The sequence below is a fragment of the Acanthochromis polyacanthus genome, chromosome 22 (assembly GCF_021347895.1).
Source record: "Acanthochromis polyacanthus isolate Apoly-LR-REF ecotype Palm Island chromosome 22, KAUST_Apoly_ChrSc, whole genome shotgun sequence".
Lineage (NCBI taxonomy): Eukaryota > Metazoa > Chordata > Actinopteri > Pomacentridae > Acanthochromis > Acanthochromis polyacanthus.
Genome location: NC_067134.1, coordinates 6281521 through 6298769, shown reverse-complemented (window position 1 = coordinate 6298769; position 17249 = coordinate 6281521). Strand labels below are relative to the sequence as shown.

At 45.3% G+C, this 17249-nt stretch overlaps 2 protein-coding genes across 69 annotated transcripts; both read left to right on the top strand.

Moving 5' to 3' along the window:
- The first annotated feature begins 513 nt into the window (after window positions 1–513).
- Window positions 514–17244, top strand: LOC127530227 (oocyte zinc finger protein XlCOF6.1-like). Of its 50 annotated transcripts, none has more exons than XM_051943243.1 (7): window positions 514–603; window positions 774–841; window positions 1350–1674; window positions 1746–1870; window positions 2951–3478; window positions 9387–9842; window positions 16181–17244. In XM_051943243.1, the coding sequence occupies exons 4-7, from the start codon at window positions 1849–1851 to the stop codon at window positions 16381–16383; spliced, it is 1209 nt and encodes a 402-aa protein (XP_051799203.1). In that variant the 5' UTR covers window positions 514–603; window positions 774–841; window positions 1350–1674; window positions 1746–1848; the 3' UTR covers window positions 16384–17244. The 50 variants fall into 50 exon arrangements, with proteins under 50 accessions (XP_051799203.1, XP_051799200.1, XP_051799196.1 ...); XM_051943240.1 differs by having other exon boundaries at window positions 1316–1674; XM_051943236.1 differs by having other exon boundaries at window positions 1214–1674.
- LOC110971729 (collagen alpha-1(IV) chain-like) lies at window positions 9854–16174 on the top strand. 19 transcript variants are annotated; one of them, XM_051943189.1, is made up of 2 exons: window positions 9854–11286; window positions 13501–16174. In XM_051943189.1, exons 1-2 carry the CDS (start codon window positions 10401–10403, stop codon window positions 16146–16148), a joined length of 3534 nt encoding a protein of 1177 aa, XP_051799149.1. In that variant the 5' UTR covers window positions 9854–10400; the 3' UTR covers window positions 16149–16174. The 19 variants fall into 19 exon arrangements, with proteins under 19 accessions (XP_051799149.1, XP_051799146.1, XP_051799140.1 ...); XM_051943186.1 differs by having other exon boundaries at window positions 12421–16174; XM_051943180.1 differs by having other exon boundaries at window positions 11899–16174.
- Window positions 17245–17249: the final 5 nt, after the last annotated feature.

Here is a 17249-nt window from a genome sequence, read left to right as displayed (position 1 = left end):
TTTTAGTGTAGTACTGGAGGAGGACAGGTGAGAGTTTTAGTGTAGTACTGGAAGAGGACAGGTGAGAGTTTTAGTGTAGTACTGGAGGAGGACAGGTGAGAGTTTTAGTGTAGTACTGGAAGAGGACAGGTGAGAGTTTTAGTGTAGTACTGGAGGAGGACAGTTGAGAGTTTTAGTGTAGTACTGGAGGAGGACAGGTGAGAGTTTTAGTGTAGTACTGGAAGAGGACAGGTGAGAGTTTTAGTGTAGTACTGGAGGAGGACAGGTGAGAGTTTTAGTGTAGTACTGGAAGAGGACAGTTGAGAGTTTTAGTGTAGTACTGGAGGAGGACAGTTGAGAGTTTTAGTGTACTACTGGAGGAGGACAGGTGAGAGTTTTAGTGTAGTACTGGAGGAGGACAGGTGAGAGTTTTAGTGTAGTACTGGAGGAGGACAGGTGAGAGTTTTAGTGTATACTGGAAGAGGACAGTTGAGAGTTTTAGTGTAGTACTGGAAGAGGACAGGTGAGAGTTTTAGTGTATACTGGAGGAGGACAGGTGAGAGTTTTAGTGTAGTACTGGAAGAGGACAGTTGAGAGTTTTAGTGTAGTACTGGAGGAGGACAGGTGAGAGTTTTAGTGTAGTACTGGAAGAGGACAGGTGAGAGTTTTAGTGTAGTACTGGAGGAGGACAGGTGAGAGTTTTAGTGTAGTACTGGAAGAGGACAGTTGAGAGTTTTAGTGTAGTACTGGAGGAGGACAGTTGAGAGTTTTAGTGTACTACTGGAGGAGGACAGGTGAGAGTTTTAGTGTAGTACTGGAGGAGGACAGGTGAGAGTTTTAGTGTAGTACTGGAGGAGGACAGGTGAGAGTTTTAGTGTATACTGGAAGAGGACAGTTGAGAGTTTTAGTGTAGTACTGGAAGAGGACAGGTGAGAGTTTTAGTGTATACTGGAGGAGGACAGGTGAGAGTTTTAGTGTAGTACTGGAAGAGGACAGGTGAGAGTTTTAGTGTAGTACTGGAGGAGGACAGGTGAGAGTTTTAGTGTAGTACTGGAGGAGGACAGTTGAGAGTTTTAGTGTAGTACTGGAGGAGGACAGGTGAGAGTTTTAGTGTAGTACTGGAAGAGGACAGTTGAGAGTTTTAGTGTAGTACTGGAGGAGGACAGGTGAGAGTTTTAGTGTTGTACTGGAAGAGGACAGGTGAGAGTTTTAGTGTAGTACTGGAAGAGGACAGGTGAGAGTTTTAGTGTAGTACTGGAGGAGGACAGGTGAGAGTTTTAGTGTAGTACTGGAAGAGGACAGGTGAGAGTTTTAGTGTAGTACTGGAAGAGCACAGTTGAGAGTTTTAGTGTAGTACTGGAGGAGGACAGGTGAGAGTTTTAGTGTAGTACTGGAAGAGGACAGTTGAGAGTTTTAGTGTAGTACTGGAGGAGGACAGTTGAGAGTTTTAGTGTAGTACTGGAGGAGGACAGGTGAGAGTTTTAGTGTATACTGGAAGAGGACAGTTGAGAGTTTTAGTGTAGTACTGGAAGAGGACAGGTGAGAGTTTTAGTGTAGTACTGGAGGAGGACAGGTGAGAGTTTTAGTGTAGTACTGAGGGAGGACAGGTGAGATGTTTATCTGGCTACTAATCACTTTTTTCTGTCAGGTTGAAGGACTCCCCTGGAAACTGTGCTGACCAGTCAGAGGACACAGGTAACTACATGCCCATGTAGACACACACACACACAGGTGACCTGAATTAAAGCTTCTTTCTGTCTTTCCAGTGGGCCAATTGGATCATTCCTGCTCTGAGGTCACAGCCAACGCTCTGTACAGCATTTCCCATAATTCCCAGCGGGTGGCTCACAAGTGTCCTCAGTGTGGGAAATGTTTCATCTACCGCTCTCAGGTACTCACCTGTCCCAGGTGATCTGTCGTGTTACATTCAGGATGATCAGAAAGAACATGTGTTTGTAGAAACTTTATTTAACCCACTTTGAGATCTGCATAAGCAATTTGCTAAAGGTCTGAAACTGCAAACGCGATTATACAAACACTATATGCCGATGGAAAGCTTAGATTCTCATGAATCCGCCGGTATAAACCACTTTCAGATGTGATTACCACAGCGGGTAATATAAACACATTTGTCCGACAAACAACGACTATCCATCCATCCGTTCTCTATACACGGCTTCAACGCACACAGCGCGACTCACATTTCCGGGTTCATTATTACACACAGATGACAATATTCCACAAAAAACGGCCATAATCCAACCTTGGACATCCAGACGAAACAAGCCAGTAAGATATTTTGTCCAAAACATAGCTTGAAGTCGGTATAAAATCCACGAATAGGTCGTTTTCAAGGAAATGCACCTCGCGATGTGCGTCCAATATTCCCGGTATTTCTCGTCATATTTTTTATTTACAAATAGAATATTAGCGATTTTTTGTACTGAAAATGGCTGGAATTGACTGCAGCTTAAAGGGTTAAACTGGTCAGAGACCTGACAACACAAAACATTCACAACAACACCAAAACACACAAATAATAAACCAGTAGTGATTAAAACACATAGAAAACCAGTTTAGCTTCTACAGAAAAAACATTGAAATAGGTAAAACCACTATAAACGCCCTGATGCTGGACTCAGGTTCACTGGACTCAGTCTGACCTGAAGACTGAGCTTTGATTTCTACATGTTTAGACACTTTTATATATTGTGTCATTTGGTAAGGAGGATCAGCAAAATAATTTTATTGTAAATACGTCGTTTCTGCGTACATCACGATAAACCTCTTGAATCTTGATTAATCAGGTTGATGAACTTAAGTTTATAAGTTTGAAAACAGCCGACCAACAGCCAACAAACTTAAGTTTGATAAACTTAAGTTTGATAAATCTGATTAATCAGATTTGATCGCCTTTAGTTTTATAAACTTGCGTCACATCGACCTGAGCTCTGTTTCCAACTCTCTGCAGGTCATTCGACACCTGCGCACCAACAAGTCCTGCGGTTCGTCCTTAATGTCCAACGGGACCCTGCAGAGTGGAGCCAACAGCAGGGACAAAGAAGCACGCCCCCCGGAGCCCCGCCCCCGGAGCCTCGCCCCCTCAGGACACACTCGTGCTTCCAGTGCAACGCCGTCTTCAAGACCAAAGCCGAGCTGCTGTCTCACCAGAGAAGCCACCGGGCGCGTCCCGTCTACCACTGCAGTCAGTGTGACAAGGAGTTCCACCACCTGTCCAGCTTGACCAATCACAAGCAGACCCATCTGGACAAGGGAGGGTTCACCTGTAGCAGGTGTGAGAAGGTGTTCCAGTCGGCAAAGGAAAGGGACACCCACCGGCTGCAGCACCGGCTGCCCGACCTCACCTGCACCGTGTGCGACCAGACCTTCAGCTCTCAGACCCAGCTGCTGAGACACCTGCAGACGCACTCAGTGGAGGGAGCTGAACCCTGCTACCGCTGTCGCTTCTGTGACCAGACCTTCTCAGGTAACCATCCAGGTAGAGACCAGACCTTCTCAGGTAACCAAACCTTCTCAGGTAACGTCCAAGTAGACCTCTGAGACCAGAGCTTCTGAGATAACAGTCCAGGTAGACCTTTAACTGATATTATGATCCAACAGTCTTGTACAGTTTTTGGCTGATTTTTGTTGTTACTTGGAAAGAAAAGACGTCTTTAAAACCTGCAGGTTCTTGGGCTTAAAGGAAGTGAAGCAGTTAGAAACATTTACTGTATTTCCTCTGATCAGAAGGTAAAGAACAAACATGAGAAATGTAAACATTTAATAGGAAAAAGATGATTCCTTTGTGTCTTTTTTCCAAAGGGCTAAAACCTGGAGGACAGCAGGTGTTCAGAGAGGTCCAGAGGGTTGGACTTCATCAGCTGTAGTTGTCAGTGAATGCAGCTGTTTATAGTTTAGCCCCGTTTCCCTGTGCTGATGCTGCTGTTTCCAGAGTTGGACTGTCAGTACAGAAAATGTTGAAGAAGTTGAAGAAGCTGAACAAGGGATGGACCATGTCAGGGTTTAGTCTGCTGGTCCAGTGAAGGACTAGCTTCCTGGACTCCACCACCTTCTCCTCCACTTCAGACCCTGGAGGCTTTTTAGTTAGCTAGCTAGCTATCAGGGCATCAGGACTGGTCGCTGGTTCAGTTTAGAAAGTGCCTACCACTTTCTAAACTGAACCAGCGACTAGTCCCCAATATCCGAATATTCAGTCGCTACGGCGGTATTCGAATACTAATTTTGAGATCCGAATATTCGACAACAATGCGAATATTCGGAGCCCATCTCTCACCTTCGCCTTCGGCCCGCTTTGGCTTATCCCGTTGTGTTTGGCTCATCTCAGCGCATCCTTTCGTGTTTGTTACCACCATCCGACTGGCGAAGGACCTGTCGACTCTTACGTCACGCTCCGCTTCGTTGCATAAACACAAGACAAGATGCCAAAGACCTCCACTGTTTGGGAATTCTTCAGTTTAAATGAAGACAAGACGAAGGCAGTGTGCAAAATCTGCGATTTGAAATTAGTGCACCATGGCAGTACAGCAAGCATGAAAAGTCACCTGAATGCTGTAAGTAGTTGCTATTTTTTCATATTAACCTACAGTTAACACTGCTAACTGCATATCCTACTGTCGCCATGATGAAGCTCAGACGGTAACTTACTCATGCTAAAATAACGTCGGAAAGTATTTAAACTGGCTGAATGTTTAAATTAACATTACGGGCAATGTAGGAAAATGACTGGTTGCTGAGCCTAATAGTATAATTTGTTCATAGATGCATCACAGCCGTCAACATCTTCCACCTCGACCCCCAAATACACGCAGCAGACCCTTCATTTTCACAAACCAGTCACGGAGACAAGAAAGAGAGAGATAACGGATGCCACTGTGGATTTTATTGCCTTGAACATGGGACCCATTAGTGTGGTAGAAGGTGACGAAAGTGACGGGTTCAAAAATTTAATTAAAACGCTGGTACCTGAGTACACTGTCCCCAAACGCAGCAGCATTTCACAGGCGTTCTCTCTGAAGTACAGTAATCTCTGTGACCATGTCACAACTCTTCTTCAGAAGTCCACTGCCGTGAGGTTTACACAGACATTTGGACATCAGTGAGTATGGAGGCTGTGCTTGCGCTAGCCATTTGCCACTTCTCCATAGGCGAAGCCTTCCTCAGGATGGCGAAGCCATTTTTAGCATGTTTAGCCACGGTGGCGAAGCTAATTTTGCCTAATAAATGTGAAAAAAGGATTAACTTACAACTTTTTCGTAATTTGCCGAGCGACAATCAAAGAAAATAACAAACCGCGTCTCCTTTACTGAAGAGCGCTACCGAGTATAACCGGAACGACCCGAATGCTTCCGATCATTAATAGATGCACACTGTCACGTGTCTCGTCTCAGCCAATCAGAAAAAAGGATTCAGACTACAGCTCTCGCTCTCTGCACCTGGCTTACTCCATTTCCACCAACACCCCTCTCCCTTTGCTACACACGCACGCACGCACACACGCACACACACACACACACACACACACACACACACACACACACACACACACACACACACACACACACACACACACTTCCCTCATCCCCAATCCCCTGGTCCTTGTGCATCCCAACTTGTTAACCCATGCGTTTTTTTCTTCCTGTATTATTGCTATTCAGGCTTTCAGCTGCTATTTGGCTGGCGTTAATTGGTCATTTCATTGTTTTCCAATCTGTCCATTACTTTGTCAATTGAGTGATTAATTATTTGTTCTATAAACTGTCAGAAAAGGGTGAAAAATGTAGTGTATCAGTATTTCTCAAAGCCCAAGATGATGTCCTCAACTGTCTTGTCTTTTGTCCACAACTTCGCGTCCCGCAGTACAGATACTGAAAAAGTGTGGATAAACAAAATTCTAGCACTTTAGCCACAGTGGCTAGAGACAAATTTTCCCTAGTGCAAGCATAGACTGTATATAAAGATGGACGTAGCATCTGGCTCCAGAATTGAAGTCCACCCGGAAGTGTCAAAAACTTGCAATATCACGCCGTCCGCTAGGGTTGGCTCCAAAAAGCTTTTGCTCCATAGACCCCAATTCATTTTTGGAAAAAATAAAATTTGATAGACTGATGTTCTACAGCTCAGGATTTTTTCCCCGTTAGTTTTCATGGTCAAAATGAGAGATCAGGTGGCCGATCTTAAAATAAATCAATACTGAATTTTAAATAAATCGTTAAAGTTGGCGGAGCCAGGGGGCGTGGCTATACTTGATAGACAGCAACAGAAGCCTCTGCGGTAAAATGTGGGCGGGATAAGAGAGTTCTCAGCCAATCCTGCCCCTAGTTGCTCTCCGGTCCAGTCTGTTTGATGACGCTTTTTACGTCACTGGCTCCAAAAAATCCAAAACGGCGACCAGGAAGTAGCAAAATCCGGGCTTCATTTTCTCGCCGTTGAAACCAACGGGTGACGTCACGGTTAGTTTACGCCTGAGTGCAAGCACAGGGAGGCGTACATGGCTGTCACATGTCACTTCATAACTCATGAGTGGGAACTCTGTGACTTTGTGCTGGAAACCAAAAAAATGGAGGCAAGCCATGCCGGCTTCAACATAGCACAACAGCTAGGAGCAGCGGGGGGGGGGGGGATTTAATATTCCTAATTTAAAAAGAGTTGCTATTGTTCACGACAACGCCAGCGACAGGAAGCTGTGCACCGAGATGCTGGCCAAAGAAGCACAAAAATGGGGCCAGGTCCGAGGGTCTGCTGCTCAGGGCACACGTTACAGTTGTGCATAAATTCAGCTTTAAAACAGGAGTGAACATGCCGCACAGTTGCTGCTGCTCGTAATCTCATTGGACACTTCAAAAAAAGTGCAAAGGCAACAACAGCCCTTCACGAGAAACAGAAGCAGCAGAACATTCCTGAACACAAACTCATTCAGGATGTCGCCACTCGTTGGAATTCGACGTGTGAAATGCTCAGCCGGCTGCTTGAGCAGAGATGAAGAGTGACTGCTGTTTTATCAGATTCAAGAGATAACAAAAAAGTTGATGGACTCTGGAGCGACAGCAGACCAGTGGAAGCTGGCACAGGAGGTAACAGACGTGCTGGGGCAGAATTGCTGTCTCAGGAAGAGAATCTCTCTTTGTCTGCTACTCTGCCGATGCTGTTCAACCTGAAGAAACACCACCTGTCACCTGAGGAGGATGACAGCCCTGCCATCGCAGAGATGAAGGAGACACTGATAGTGGAGATGGCAGCTGATGATCGGATTTGGATCCCAGCAGCCTTTATCTCCTATCCTCTGCTCTGGACCAGCGCTTCAAACAGCTGAGATTCCTCGACAACGAGAAAAAGGATCTCGTCCACATTGAGGTGTGAATATTATTATTATTATGTTATTGTTATTATCATTATTATTGTTATCATTATTACTGTTATTGCTATTATTATCATTATTATTGTTATTATTATCATTATTACTGTTATTGCTATTATTATTTTTATCGTTATTGTTATTATTATTTTACCTAAATTTAGTGAAATTATATATTTAGTTACGCATTTATTCCTATGTCATACTGCTTTATCTTGCCTGACCCATGGGATTTGAGGTTTGACTAATGTTTTTGATTTAAAGGTTATCTGCTTGGCTCAACATCTGCACCAGCAGCCGGTGACTCGGGAGGCGTGAAAGGAGCCGGCATGGCGAGGACGCTGCTGCTGTACCACCGCCAAGAATAAAAAAGCAGCAGGAGATATCCATGCTACTGCAGTCAGACTCCGATGATGACAATCCTGAGGAGCAAGACGAAAGTGGCAAAAGAGAGATGGGATAGTATTTGGTGGACTCTACCCGAGTTCAGTCTGGGCCGCTTGGATGGTAAAAGCAGAACTCGGACCGCTATCCAAAGCTGGCTTTGGATGCTAAGTTCTGCCTCTGCGTTCCGACAGAGCGCATGTTTTCCAAAGCTGGGTACATTTTGAATAAAACACGAAGTCCACAGTTACCTGAAAATTTGTTTGTTGGAAACAGCAAATTCAAAATGTAAAGATTAAATTGGCAAAAAGTATTGGAGTTCTGGGCAAAGCAAGGCATTTTTTGCCATATAGAGCGATGTACATATTATACTCTGCATTGGTAATGCCATATCTAAATTATTGTTTAGAAGTATGGGGTAACACTTACCAGACAAATTTACAACCTTTGTTTATACTTAAGATAAAAGCACTAAGAATTATTCGTAATGTTGGATATAAAGAACATACAAATGAACTGTTTTTAAAATGACAAGAAATGAAATTTTTAGATTTGGTTCAGTATAAAACTGTTATAATTGTGTATAAGGCAAGGAAAAATGAACTACCGAGTGAAGTTCAAAAACTGTTTCATGATAGAGAGGGGGGTTATTATTTGAGAGGGGAACTTAATTTTAAAGAAATGTATGCTGACAAAGCTAAAAAGAGAGTGTCTTTCTGTTTGCGGGGTTAAAATGTGGAACAAGTTAAGTGATGAAATAAAAAGAAATACAAATATTCAATTATTTAAAAGAAATTCTAAAACATTTGTCCTTTGTAAGTATGCTAGAAATGAAACATAAAAAGGTATTTCATTTTCAATATTAATGTTACATATGAATTGCTGTAAATGTTCATTATGCCTTTACTGGAGATTGCCGAGAATAAGTAATTCAGTTGTATGCTGCTAAAACAGTATGTCAATTTAATTTCATGAATATAAGATTGTAAAGGGGGTAGGTTTCTATAAGTTTCACTTCAACCTACTCCTTTTTTAATAATATGTTTTGTAATCAGTTTAATTTCTGAATTGTTTTTTTTTTTTGAAATAAACATTTCAATCAATCAAAAAAAAATGAAAATATGTTGGTTTTCTGGGCACACAATTTGAAGAAAGTGTAATATTGTGTGTAATATTTACCACTTTTTCATTGCACTATTTTTGTGCTTCTGTTTGTTTACATTGGCGTTATTTAATTTTTGACACAGTATATGTGTGTGTGTGTGTGTGTGTGTGTGTGTAAATATATTGTTACTATAATAATAAACGGTGTTCATTGTGTTTATAAACGAGTAATGTAGGTAAATGAATAACACTGTCTCATGTCCCACCTCCCCGAACGTTACGATAATTCATCACGGCTCATACAGCCACATATAGAAAGTGGACTGTTTAACCTTTCTTTAACCTTTGGACAAGAGACACAGTAGAATGTGCTTTTTCCTTTGAAGTTTTTGCACTTCTCATGGTCTTTATCTTCTGATCAGAGAGGGAACACCTGCAGTGAGAGATCCTAACCTGACTTAACTTCTCCAGCACGGTTCTCCGGGTTTTAGATGTTTCTTGTCTTCAGCTGCAGACCTGATGTTGATTTCATTAAATGTGTGTTCAGGTGTGACTCAGCTCCGTATCCACCAGCGAACACACACCTTCCGGTCATACCAGTGCGACCAGTGCAGTAAAACGTACGGTTCCCTGACGGGCCTCCACTCCCACCGGGCAAGCCACAGCGCCGACAGCCGCTTCCTGTGTTCTCAGTGCGGCAAACGCTTCAAGACCCGGGACGGCCTGGAGGGACACCTGAGGACACACACCGGAGAGAGGCCCTACCGCTGCCCCTACTGCCCCAAGGACTTCACCGCGCTGGCCGGCCTCAATGTGCACGTCCGGCGGCACACCGGGGAACGGCCGTACGTGTGCACGGTGTGCGGTAAAGGCTGGCCTTCTGGTGGCGACCTGCAGAAACACATGAGGACGCACACCGGAGAACGGCCCTACGTCTGCCAGGACTGTGGAAAGGCCTTCTCCATCTCCTGCCACCTGACGGAGCACCGCCGGATCCACACCGGTGAGACCACGGGAACACCTGTAAAAACCTGTACACCACCTGTAAACACCTGTACAGTCAGTAGAATGCTTGTAAACACCTGTACAGTCACTGAAAGTAGCATGTCGTCATTCATCTGACAGATTCTACGCGTGTTGAGTGTTTTGGACACTTTCTGGACTCTCAGATATAGTTTTGTATCCAGGTGAATATTTATTTCCAGGTGTGGTTTTATCTCCAGGTGTAGTTTTGTTTTCAGGTGTAGTTTTATCTCAATTCAATTCAATTTTATTTATATAGCACTAATTACAGTCAAATTGTCTCCAGACGCTTTCCAGAACCCATATGAACCCCCAGAGCAGCTCTAAGGAGACAGTGGCAGAAAAAAACCTTGAGCAGAACCTGACTCTTTATATGGGGGAACCATATCACAGATGATTCATACAAAGCAGAAGCTAACATATAAATTGATTCATAGTTTCCTGTTCTGGTGTACAGCTCTGGCATTAAATCTACTACATATGTAGCTGGTAGTAAAATTCAAACAGTATGTAGAATATATCAGGTATAGTGAGGGCGATGCAGAGTAGACTGGTGGAAATGGGCAGCTGGAAGCAGCATCCAACAGTGGACAGGTGTAGTTTTGTCTCCAGGTGTAGTTTTGTCTCCAGGTGTCCTCTTGTCTCCAGGTATAGTTTTGTCTCCAGATGTTGTTTTGTCTCCAGGTGTCCTCTTTTGTCCAGGTGTCCTCTTGTCTCCAAGTGTTGTTTTGTCTCCAGGTGTCCCCTTGTCTCCAGGTGTCCTCTTGTCTCCAGGTGTAGTTTTGTCTCCAGGTGTCTTCTTGTCTTCAGGTGTCTTCTTGTTTCCAGGTGTCCTCTTGTCTCCAGGTGTTGTTTTTTCTCCAGGTGTCCTCTTGTCTCCAGGTGTCCTCTTGTCTCCAGGTCTTGTTTTGTCTCCAGAGGTCTTGTTTTGTCTCCAGGTGTCCACTTGTCTCCAGGTGTAGTTTTGTCTCCAGGTGTCCTCTTGTCTCCAAGTGTTGTTTTGTCTCCAGGTGTCCTCTTGTCTCCAAGTGTTGTTTTGTCTCCAGGTGTCCTCTTGTCTCCAGGTGTCCCCTTGTCTCCAGGTGTAGTTTTGTCTCTTGGTGTCCCCGTGTCTCTAGGTGTAGTCTTGTCTCTAGGTGTCCTCTTGTCTCCAGGTGTCCTCTTGTCTCCAGGTGTAGTTTTGTCTCCTGGTATCCTCTTGTCTCCAGGTGTCCTCTTGTCTCCAGGTGTAGTTTTGTCTCTTGGTGTCCTCTTGTTTCCAGGTGTCCTCTTGTCTCCAAGTGTTGTTTTGTCTCCAGGTGTCCTCTTGTCTCCAAGTGTTGTTTTGTCTCCAAGTGTTGTTTTGTCTCCAGTTGTTGTTTTGTCTCCAGGTGTAGTTTTGTCTCCTGGTATCCTCTTGTCTCCAGGTGTCCCCTTGTCTCCAGGTGTTCTCTTGTCTCCAGGTGTAGTTTTGTCTCCTGGTATCCTCTTGTCTCCAGGTGTCCCCTTGTCTCCAGGTTTCCTCTTGTCTCCAGGTCTTGTTTTGTCTCCAGGTGTCCCCTTGTCTCCAGGTGTAGTTTTGTCTCCAGGTGTCCTCTTGTCTCCAAGTGTTGTTTTGTCTCCAGGTGTTGTTTTGTCTCCAGGTGTAGTTTTGTCTCCTGGTATCCTCTTGTCTCCAGGTGTAGTTTTGTCCCCAGGTGTAGTTTTGTCTCCAGGTGTCTTCTTGTCTTCAGGTGTCTTCTTGTCTCCAGGTGTCCTCTTGTCTCCAGGTGTTGTTTTGTCTCCTGGTATCCTCTTGTCTCCAGGTGTCCTCTTGTCTCCAGGTGTAGTTTTGTCTCCAGGTGTCCTCTTGTCTCCAAGTGTTGTTTTGTCTCCAGGTGTCCCCTTGTCTCCAGGTGTCCTCTTGTCTCCAGGTGTAGTTTTGTCTCCAGGTGTCCTCTTGTCTCCAGGTGTAGTCTTGTCTCCAGGTGTCCTCTTGTCTCCAGGTGTAGTTTTGTCTCCAGGTGTTCTCTTGTCTCCAGGTGTAGTTTTGTCTCCTGGTATCCTCTTGTCTCCAGGTGTCCTCTTGTCTCCAGGTGTAGTTTTGTCTCTTGGTGTCCTCTTGTCTCCAGGTGTCCTCTTGTCTCCAAGTGTTGTTTTGTCTCCAGGTGTCCTCTTGTCTCCAGGTGTAGTTTTGTCTCCTGGTATCCTCTTGTCTCCAGGTGTAGTTTTGTCCCCAGGTGTAGTTTTGTCTCCAGGTGTCTTCTTGTCTTCAGGTGTCTTCTTGTCTCCAGGTGTCCTCTTGTCTCCAGGTGTTGTTTTGTCTCCTGGTATCCTCTTGTCTCCAGGTGTCCTCTTGTCTCCAGGTGTAGTTTTGTCTCCAGGTGTCCTCTTGTCTCCAAGTGTTGTTTTGTCTCCAGGTGTCCCCTTGTCTCCAGGTGTCCTCTTGTCTCCAGGTGTAGTTTTGTCTCCAGGTGTCCTCTTGTCTCCAGGTGTAGTCTTGTCTCCAGGTGTCCTCTTGTCTCCAGGTGTAGTTTTGTCTCCAGGTGTTCTCTTGTCTCCAGGTGTAGTTTTGTCTCCTGGTATCCTCTTGTCTCCAGGTGTCCTCTTGTCTCCAGGTGTAGTTTTGTCTCTTGGTGTCCTCTTGTCTCCAGGTGTCCTCTTGTCTCCAAGTGTTGTTTTGTCTCCAGGTGTCCTCTTGTCTCCAAGTGTTGTTTTGTCTCCAAGTGTTGTTTTGTCTCCAGTTGTAGTTTTGTCTCCTGGTATCCTCTTGTCTCCAGGTGTCCCCTTGTCTCCAGGTGTAGTTTTGTCTCCAGGTGTTCTCTTGTCTCCAGGTGTAGTTTTGTCTCCTGGTATCCTCTTGTCTCCAGGTGTCCCCTTGTCTCCAGGTTTCCTCTTGTCTCCAGGTCTTGTTTTGTCTCCAGGTGTCCCCTTGTCTCCAGGTGTAGTTTTGTCTCCAGGTGTCCTCTTGTCTCCAAGTGTTGTTTTGTCTCCAGGTGTCCTCTTGTCTCCAGGTGTAGTTTTGTCTCCTGGTATCCTCTTGTCTCCAGGTGTCCCCTTGTCTCCAGGTGTCCTCTTGTCTCCAGGTGTAGTTTTGTCTCTTGGTGTCCTCTTGTCTCCAGGTGTCCTCTCTTCTCCAAGTGTTGTTTTGTCTCCAGGTGTAGTCTTGTCTCCAGGTGTCCTCTTGTCTCCAGGTGTAGTTTTGTCTCCAGGTGTTCTCTTGTCTCCAGGTGTAGTTTTGTCTCTTGGTGTCCTCTTGTCTCCAGGTGTCCTCTTGTCTCCAAGTGTTGTTTTGTCTCCAGGTGTCCTCTTGTCTCCAAGTGTTGTTTTGTCTCCAGTTGTAGTTTTGTCTCCTGGTATCCTCTTGTCTCCAGGTGTCCCCTTGTCTCCAGGTGTAGTTTTGTCTCCAGGTGTTCTCTTGTCTCCAGATGTAGTTTTGTCTCCTGGTATCCTCTTGTCTCCAGGTGTCCCCTTGTCTCCAGGTTTCCTCTTGTCTCCAGGTGTAGTTTTGTCTCCTGGTGTCCCCTTGTCTCCAGGTGTCCCCTTGTCTCCAGGTGTCCTCTTGTCTCCAGGTGTAGTTTTGTCTCCAGGTGTCCTCTTATCTCCAAGTGTTGTTTTGTCTCCAGGTGTTGTTTTGTCTCCAGGTGTAGTTTTGTCTCCTGGTATCCTCTTGTCTCCAGGTGTCCTCTTGTCTCCAGGTGTAGTTTTGTCTCTTGGTGTCCTCTTGTCTCCAGGTGTCCTCTTGTCTCCAAGTGTTGTTTTGTCTCCAGGTGTCCTCTTGTCTCCAAGTGTTGTTTTGTCTCCAGTTGTAGTTTTGTCTCCTGGTATCCTCTTGTCTCCAGGTGTCCCCTTGTCTCCAGGTGTAGTTTTGTCTCCAGGTGTTCTCTTGTCTCCAGATGTAGTTTTGTCTCCTGGTATCCTCTTGTCTCCAGGTGTCCCCTTGTCTCCAGGTTTCCTCTTGTCTCCAGGTGTAGTTTTGTCTCCTGGTGTCCCCTTGTCTCCAGGTGTCCCCTTGTCTCCAGGTGTCCTCTTGTCTCCAGGTGTAGTTTTGTCTCCAGGTGTCCTCTTATCTCCAAGTGTTGTTTTGTCTCCAGGTGTTGTTTTGTCTCCAGGTGTAGTTTTGTCTCCTGGTATCCTCTTGTCTCCAGGTGTCCCCTTGTCTCCAGGTGTCCTCTTGTCTCCAGGTGTAGTTTTGTCTCTTGGTGTCCTCTTGTCTCCAGGTGTCCTCTTGTCTCCAAGTGTTGTTTTGTCTCCAGGTGTCCTCTTGTCTCCAAGTGTTGTTTTGTCTCCAGGTGTAGTTTTGTCTCCTGGTGTAGTTTTGTCTCTTGGTGTCCTCTTGTCTCCAGGTGTCCTCTTGTCTCCAAGTGTTGTTTTGTCTCCAGGTGTCCTCTTGTCTCCAAGTGTTGTTTTGTCTCCAGTTGTAGTTTTGTCTCCTGGTATCCTCTTGTCTCCAGGTGTCCCCTTGTCTCCAGGTGTAGTTTTGTCTCCAGGTGTTCTCTTGTCTCCAGATGTAGTTTTGTCTCCTGGTATCCTCTTGTCTCCAGGTGTCCCCTTGTCTCCAGGTTTCCTCTTGTCTCCAGGTGTTGTTTTGTCTCCAGGTGTCCCCTTGTCTCCAGGTGTTGTTTTGTCTCCAGGTGTAGTTTTGTCTCCAGGTGTCCTCTTATCTCCAAGTGTTGTTTTGTCTCCAGGTGTTGTTTTGTCTCCAGGTGTAGTTTTGTCTCCTGGTATCCTCTTGTCTCCAGGTGTCCCCTTGTCTCCAGGTGTCCTCTTGTCTCCAGGTGTAGTTTTGTCTCTTGGTGTCCTCTTGTCTCCAGGTGTCCTCTTGTCTCCAAGTGTTGTTTTGTCTCCAGGTGTTCTCTTGTCTCCAAGTGTTGTTTTGTCTCCAAGTGTTGTTTTGTCTCCAGTTGTTGTTTTGTCTGCAGGTGTAGTTTTGTCTCCTGGTATCCTCTTGTCTCCAGGTGTAGTTTTGTCTCCAGGTGTTCTCTTGTCTCCAGGTGTAGTTTTGTCTCCTGGTATCCTCTTGTCTCCAGGTGTCCCCTTGTCTCCAGGTTTCCTCTTGTCTCCAGGTCTTGTTTTGTCTCCAGGTGTCCCCTTGTCTCCAGGTGTCCTCTTGTCTCCAAGTGTTGTTTTGTCTCCAGGTGTCCCCTTGTCTCCAGGTGTCCTCTTGTCTCCAGGTTTAGTTTTGTCTCTTGGTGTTCTCTTGTCTCCAGGTGTAGTTTTGTCTCTAGGTGTCCTCTTGTCTCCATGTGTAGTCTTGTCTCCAGGTGTCCTCTTGTCTCCAGGTGTAGTTTTGTCTCCAGGTGTCCTCTTGTCTCCAGGTGTAGTTTTGTCTCTAGGTGTTCTCTTGTCTCCAGGTGTAGTTTTGTCTCTAGGTGTCCTCTTGTCTCCAGGTGTAGTCTTGTCTCCAGGTGTCCTCTTGTCTCCAGGTGTCGTTTTGTCTCCAGGTGTTCTCTTGTGTCCAGGTGTCCCCTTGCCTCCAGGTGTTGTTTTGTCTCTAGGTGTCCTCTCTTCTCCAGGTGTCCTGTTGTCTCCACTTCTTGTTTTGTCTCCAGGTGTCCTCTTGTCTCCAGGTGTAGTTTTGTCTCCAAGTGTCCTCTTGTCTCCAGGTGTTTTTTTTGTCTCTCGGTGTCCTCTTGTCTCCAGGTGTCCTCTTGTCTCCAAGTGTAGTTTTGTCTCCAGGTGTCCTCATGTCTCTTGGTATCCTCTTGCCTCCAGGTGTTGTTTTGTCTCTAGGTGTCCTCTTGTCTCCAGGTGTCCTCTTGTCTCCAGGTCTTTTTTTGTCTCCAGGTCTTGTTTTATCTCCAGGTGTCCTCTTGTCTCCAGGTGTCCTCTTGTCTCCAGGTGTAGTTTTGTCTCCAGGTGTTTTTTTTTTGTCTCTAGGTGTCCTCTTGTCTCCAGGTGTCCTCTTGTCTCCAGGTGTTGTTTTGTCTCTTGGTGTCCTCTTGTCTCCAGGTGTTTTTTTGTCTCTAGGTGTCCTCTTGTCTCCAGGTGTCCTCTTGTCTCCAAGTGTAGTTTTGTCTCCAGGTGTCCTCATGTCTCTAGGTATCCTCTTGCCTCCAGGTGTTGTTTTGTCTCTAGGTGTCCTCTTGTCTCCAGGTGTCCTCTTGTCTCCAGGTGTAGTTTTGTCTCCAGGTGTTTTTTTTTTGTCTCCAGGTGTTTTTTTTTGTCTCTAGGTGTCCTCTTGTCTCCAGGTGTCCTCTTGTCTCCAGGTGTTGTTTTGTCTCTTGGTGTCCTCTTGTCTCCAGGTGTAGTTTTGTCTCCAGGTGTCCTCGTGTCTCCAGGTGTCCTCGTGTCTCCAGGTGTCCTCTTGTCTCCAGGTGTCCTCTAGCTGTTCTGAACAGTTGTGTTTCTGTTTTCCAGGTGAGAAGCCGTTCTCGTGTCCAGAATGCGGTAAATGTTTACGGAGGAAGTTTGATCTGAAGAAGCACATGTTGTCCCACAGCAACGTGCGACCATACGGCTGTATCTACTGTTCAAAGAGCTACACCCGTAAAACCCATCTGAACAGACACCTGCTGACCCACAGGGCTGCAGACGGACAGGTGGAGACGGAGGAACCCTGAACTAAACTCATTCAGCTTCTCATCCTGGATCCTCAGCAGATCTGTGGGTCGGGCTGAGAGAAACTAAACCCTGACAGGATTTAAAGTTCAGGAACTCATCATGAAAGTGGATCCAGAGTTTTGTTTTTGTTTCATTACAAACTACTAATGAAATGTCCAACAAATAGTAATTAGACCATGAATGAACTGTTTAGACCCGGTTTCTGGGTCAAAGGTCCTTTTAGAGACTGGATGCTGAATCCTCAGAAATCACCAATGACATTTCAGTTCAAGGTTAAAGGCTGCTGTAAAAAATACACACAAATCTGTCAACAAAAGGGCTGAAATGTCTGTAAAATGTCCAAATACATCAGTCAGATATGGGAAACATCCAGAAAGTATCAATCAGTTGATGCATAAAAGCCAAGAACTGACTTATTCCCTGCTGAACATCTGAGTGTTGATGGAATAAAGACATGGTTTATGACAGAACATCAGTGTTTATTCAGCTTTAGAGGGAAGCTTCTAAACATGGTGACATGAAACCGTCTTCAGACTGACAGCAGCTGCTGAGGCTCTGCAGGTTTAGAGTCTGAAAACAGGTTTAATTAAAGGTAAATTCTAATTAGTATCAGATCACCACAGGGCAAGGTTAATCATCTGGACTAATTATTACATGATCATTAGAGAGGTTCTGATTGGACGGCTCACAGGAAGCAGGATTGTGATTGGTTAGTGAGGACACACCAGTTCTGTTTGATAATGCTGATCTGTCATGTTTGTGTTGACTTAAATCTGTAAAATGTTGTTTTGTGAACGTCATGGCTGCTAGTTTTGACCTCCTTCTGTATCTGTGCTTCTATAAACAGAGACTTAATGAGACCAGA

Coding starts and splice junctions, on each gene's coding strand:
- LOC127530227 (XM_051943243.1), top strand. CDS start 1,849: ATGTTTCATCTACCGCTCTCAG. Junction 3,479..9,386: donor CTTCTCAGGTAACCATCCAG/GTAGAGACCAGA, acceptor ATGTGTGTTCAG/GTGTGACTCAGCTCCGTATC. Junction 9,843..16,180: donor GCACCGCCGGATCCACACCG/GTGAGACCACGG, acceptor TCTGTTTTCCAG/GTGAGAAGCCGTTCTCGTGT.
- LOC110971729 (XM_051943171.1), top strand. CDS start 10,401: ATGCAGAGTAGACTGGTGGAAATGGGCAGCTGGAAGCAGCATCCAACA. Junction 11,863..11,916: donor AGGTGTTCTCTTGTCTCCAG/GTGTAGTTTTGT, acceptor TCTTGTCTCCAG/GTGTAGTTTTGTCTCTTGGT.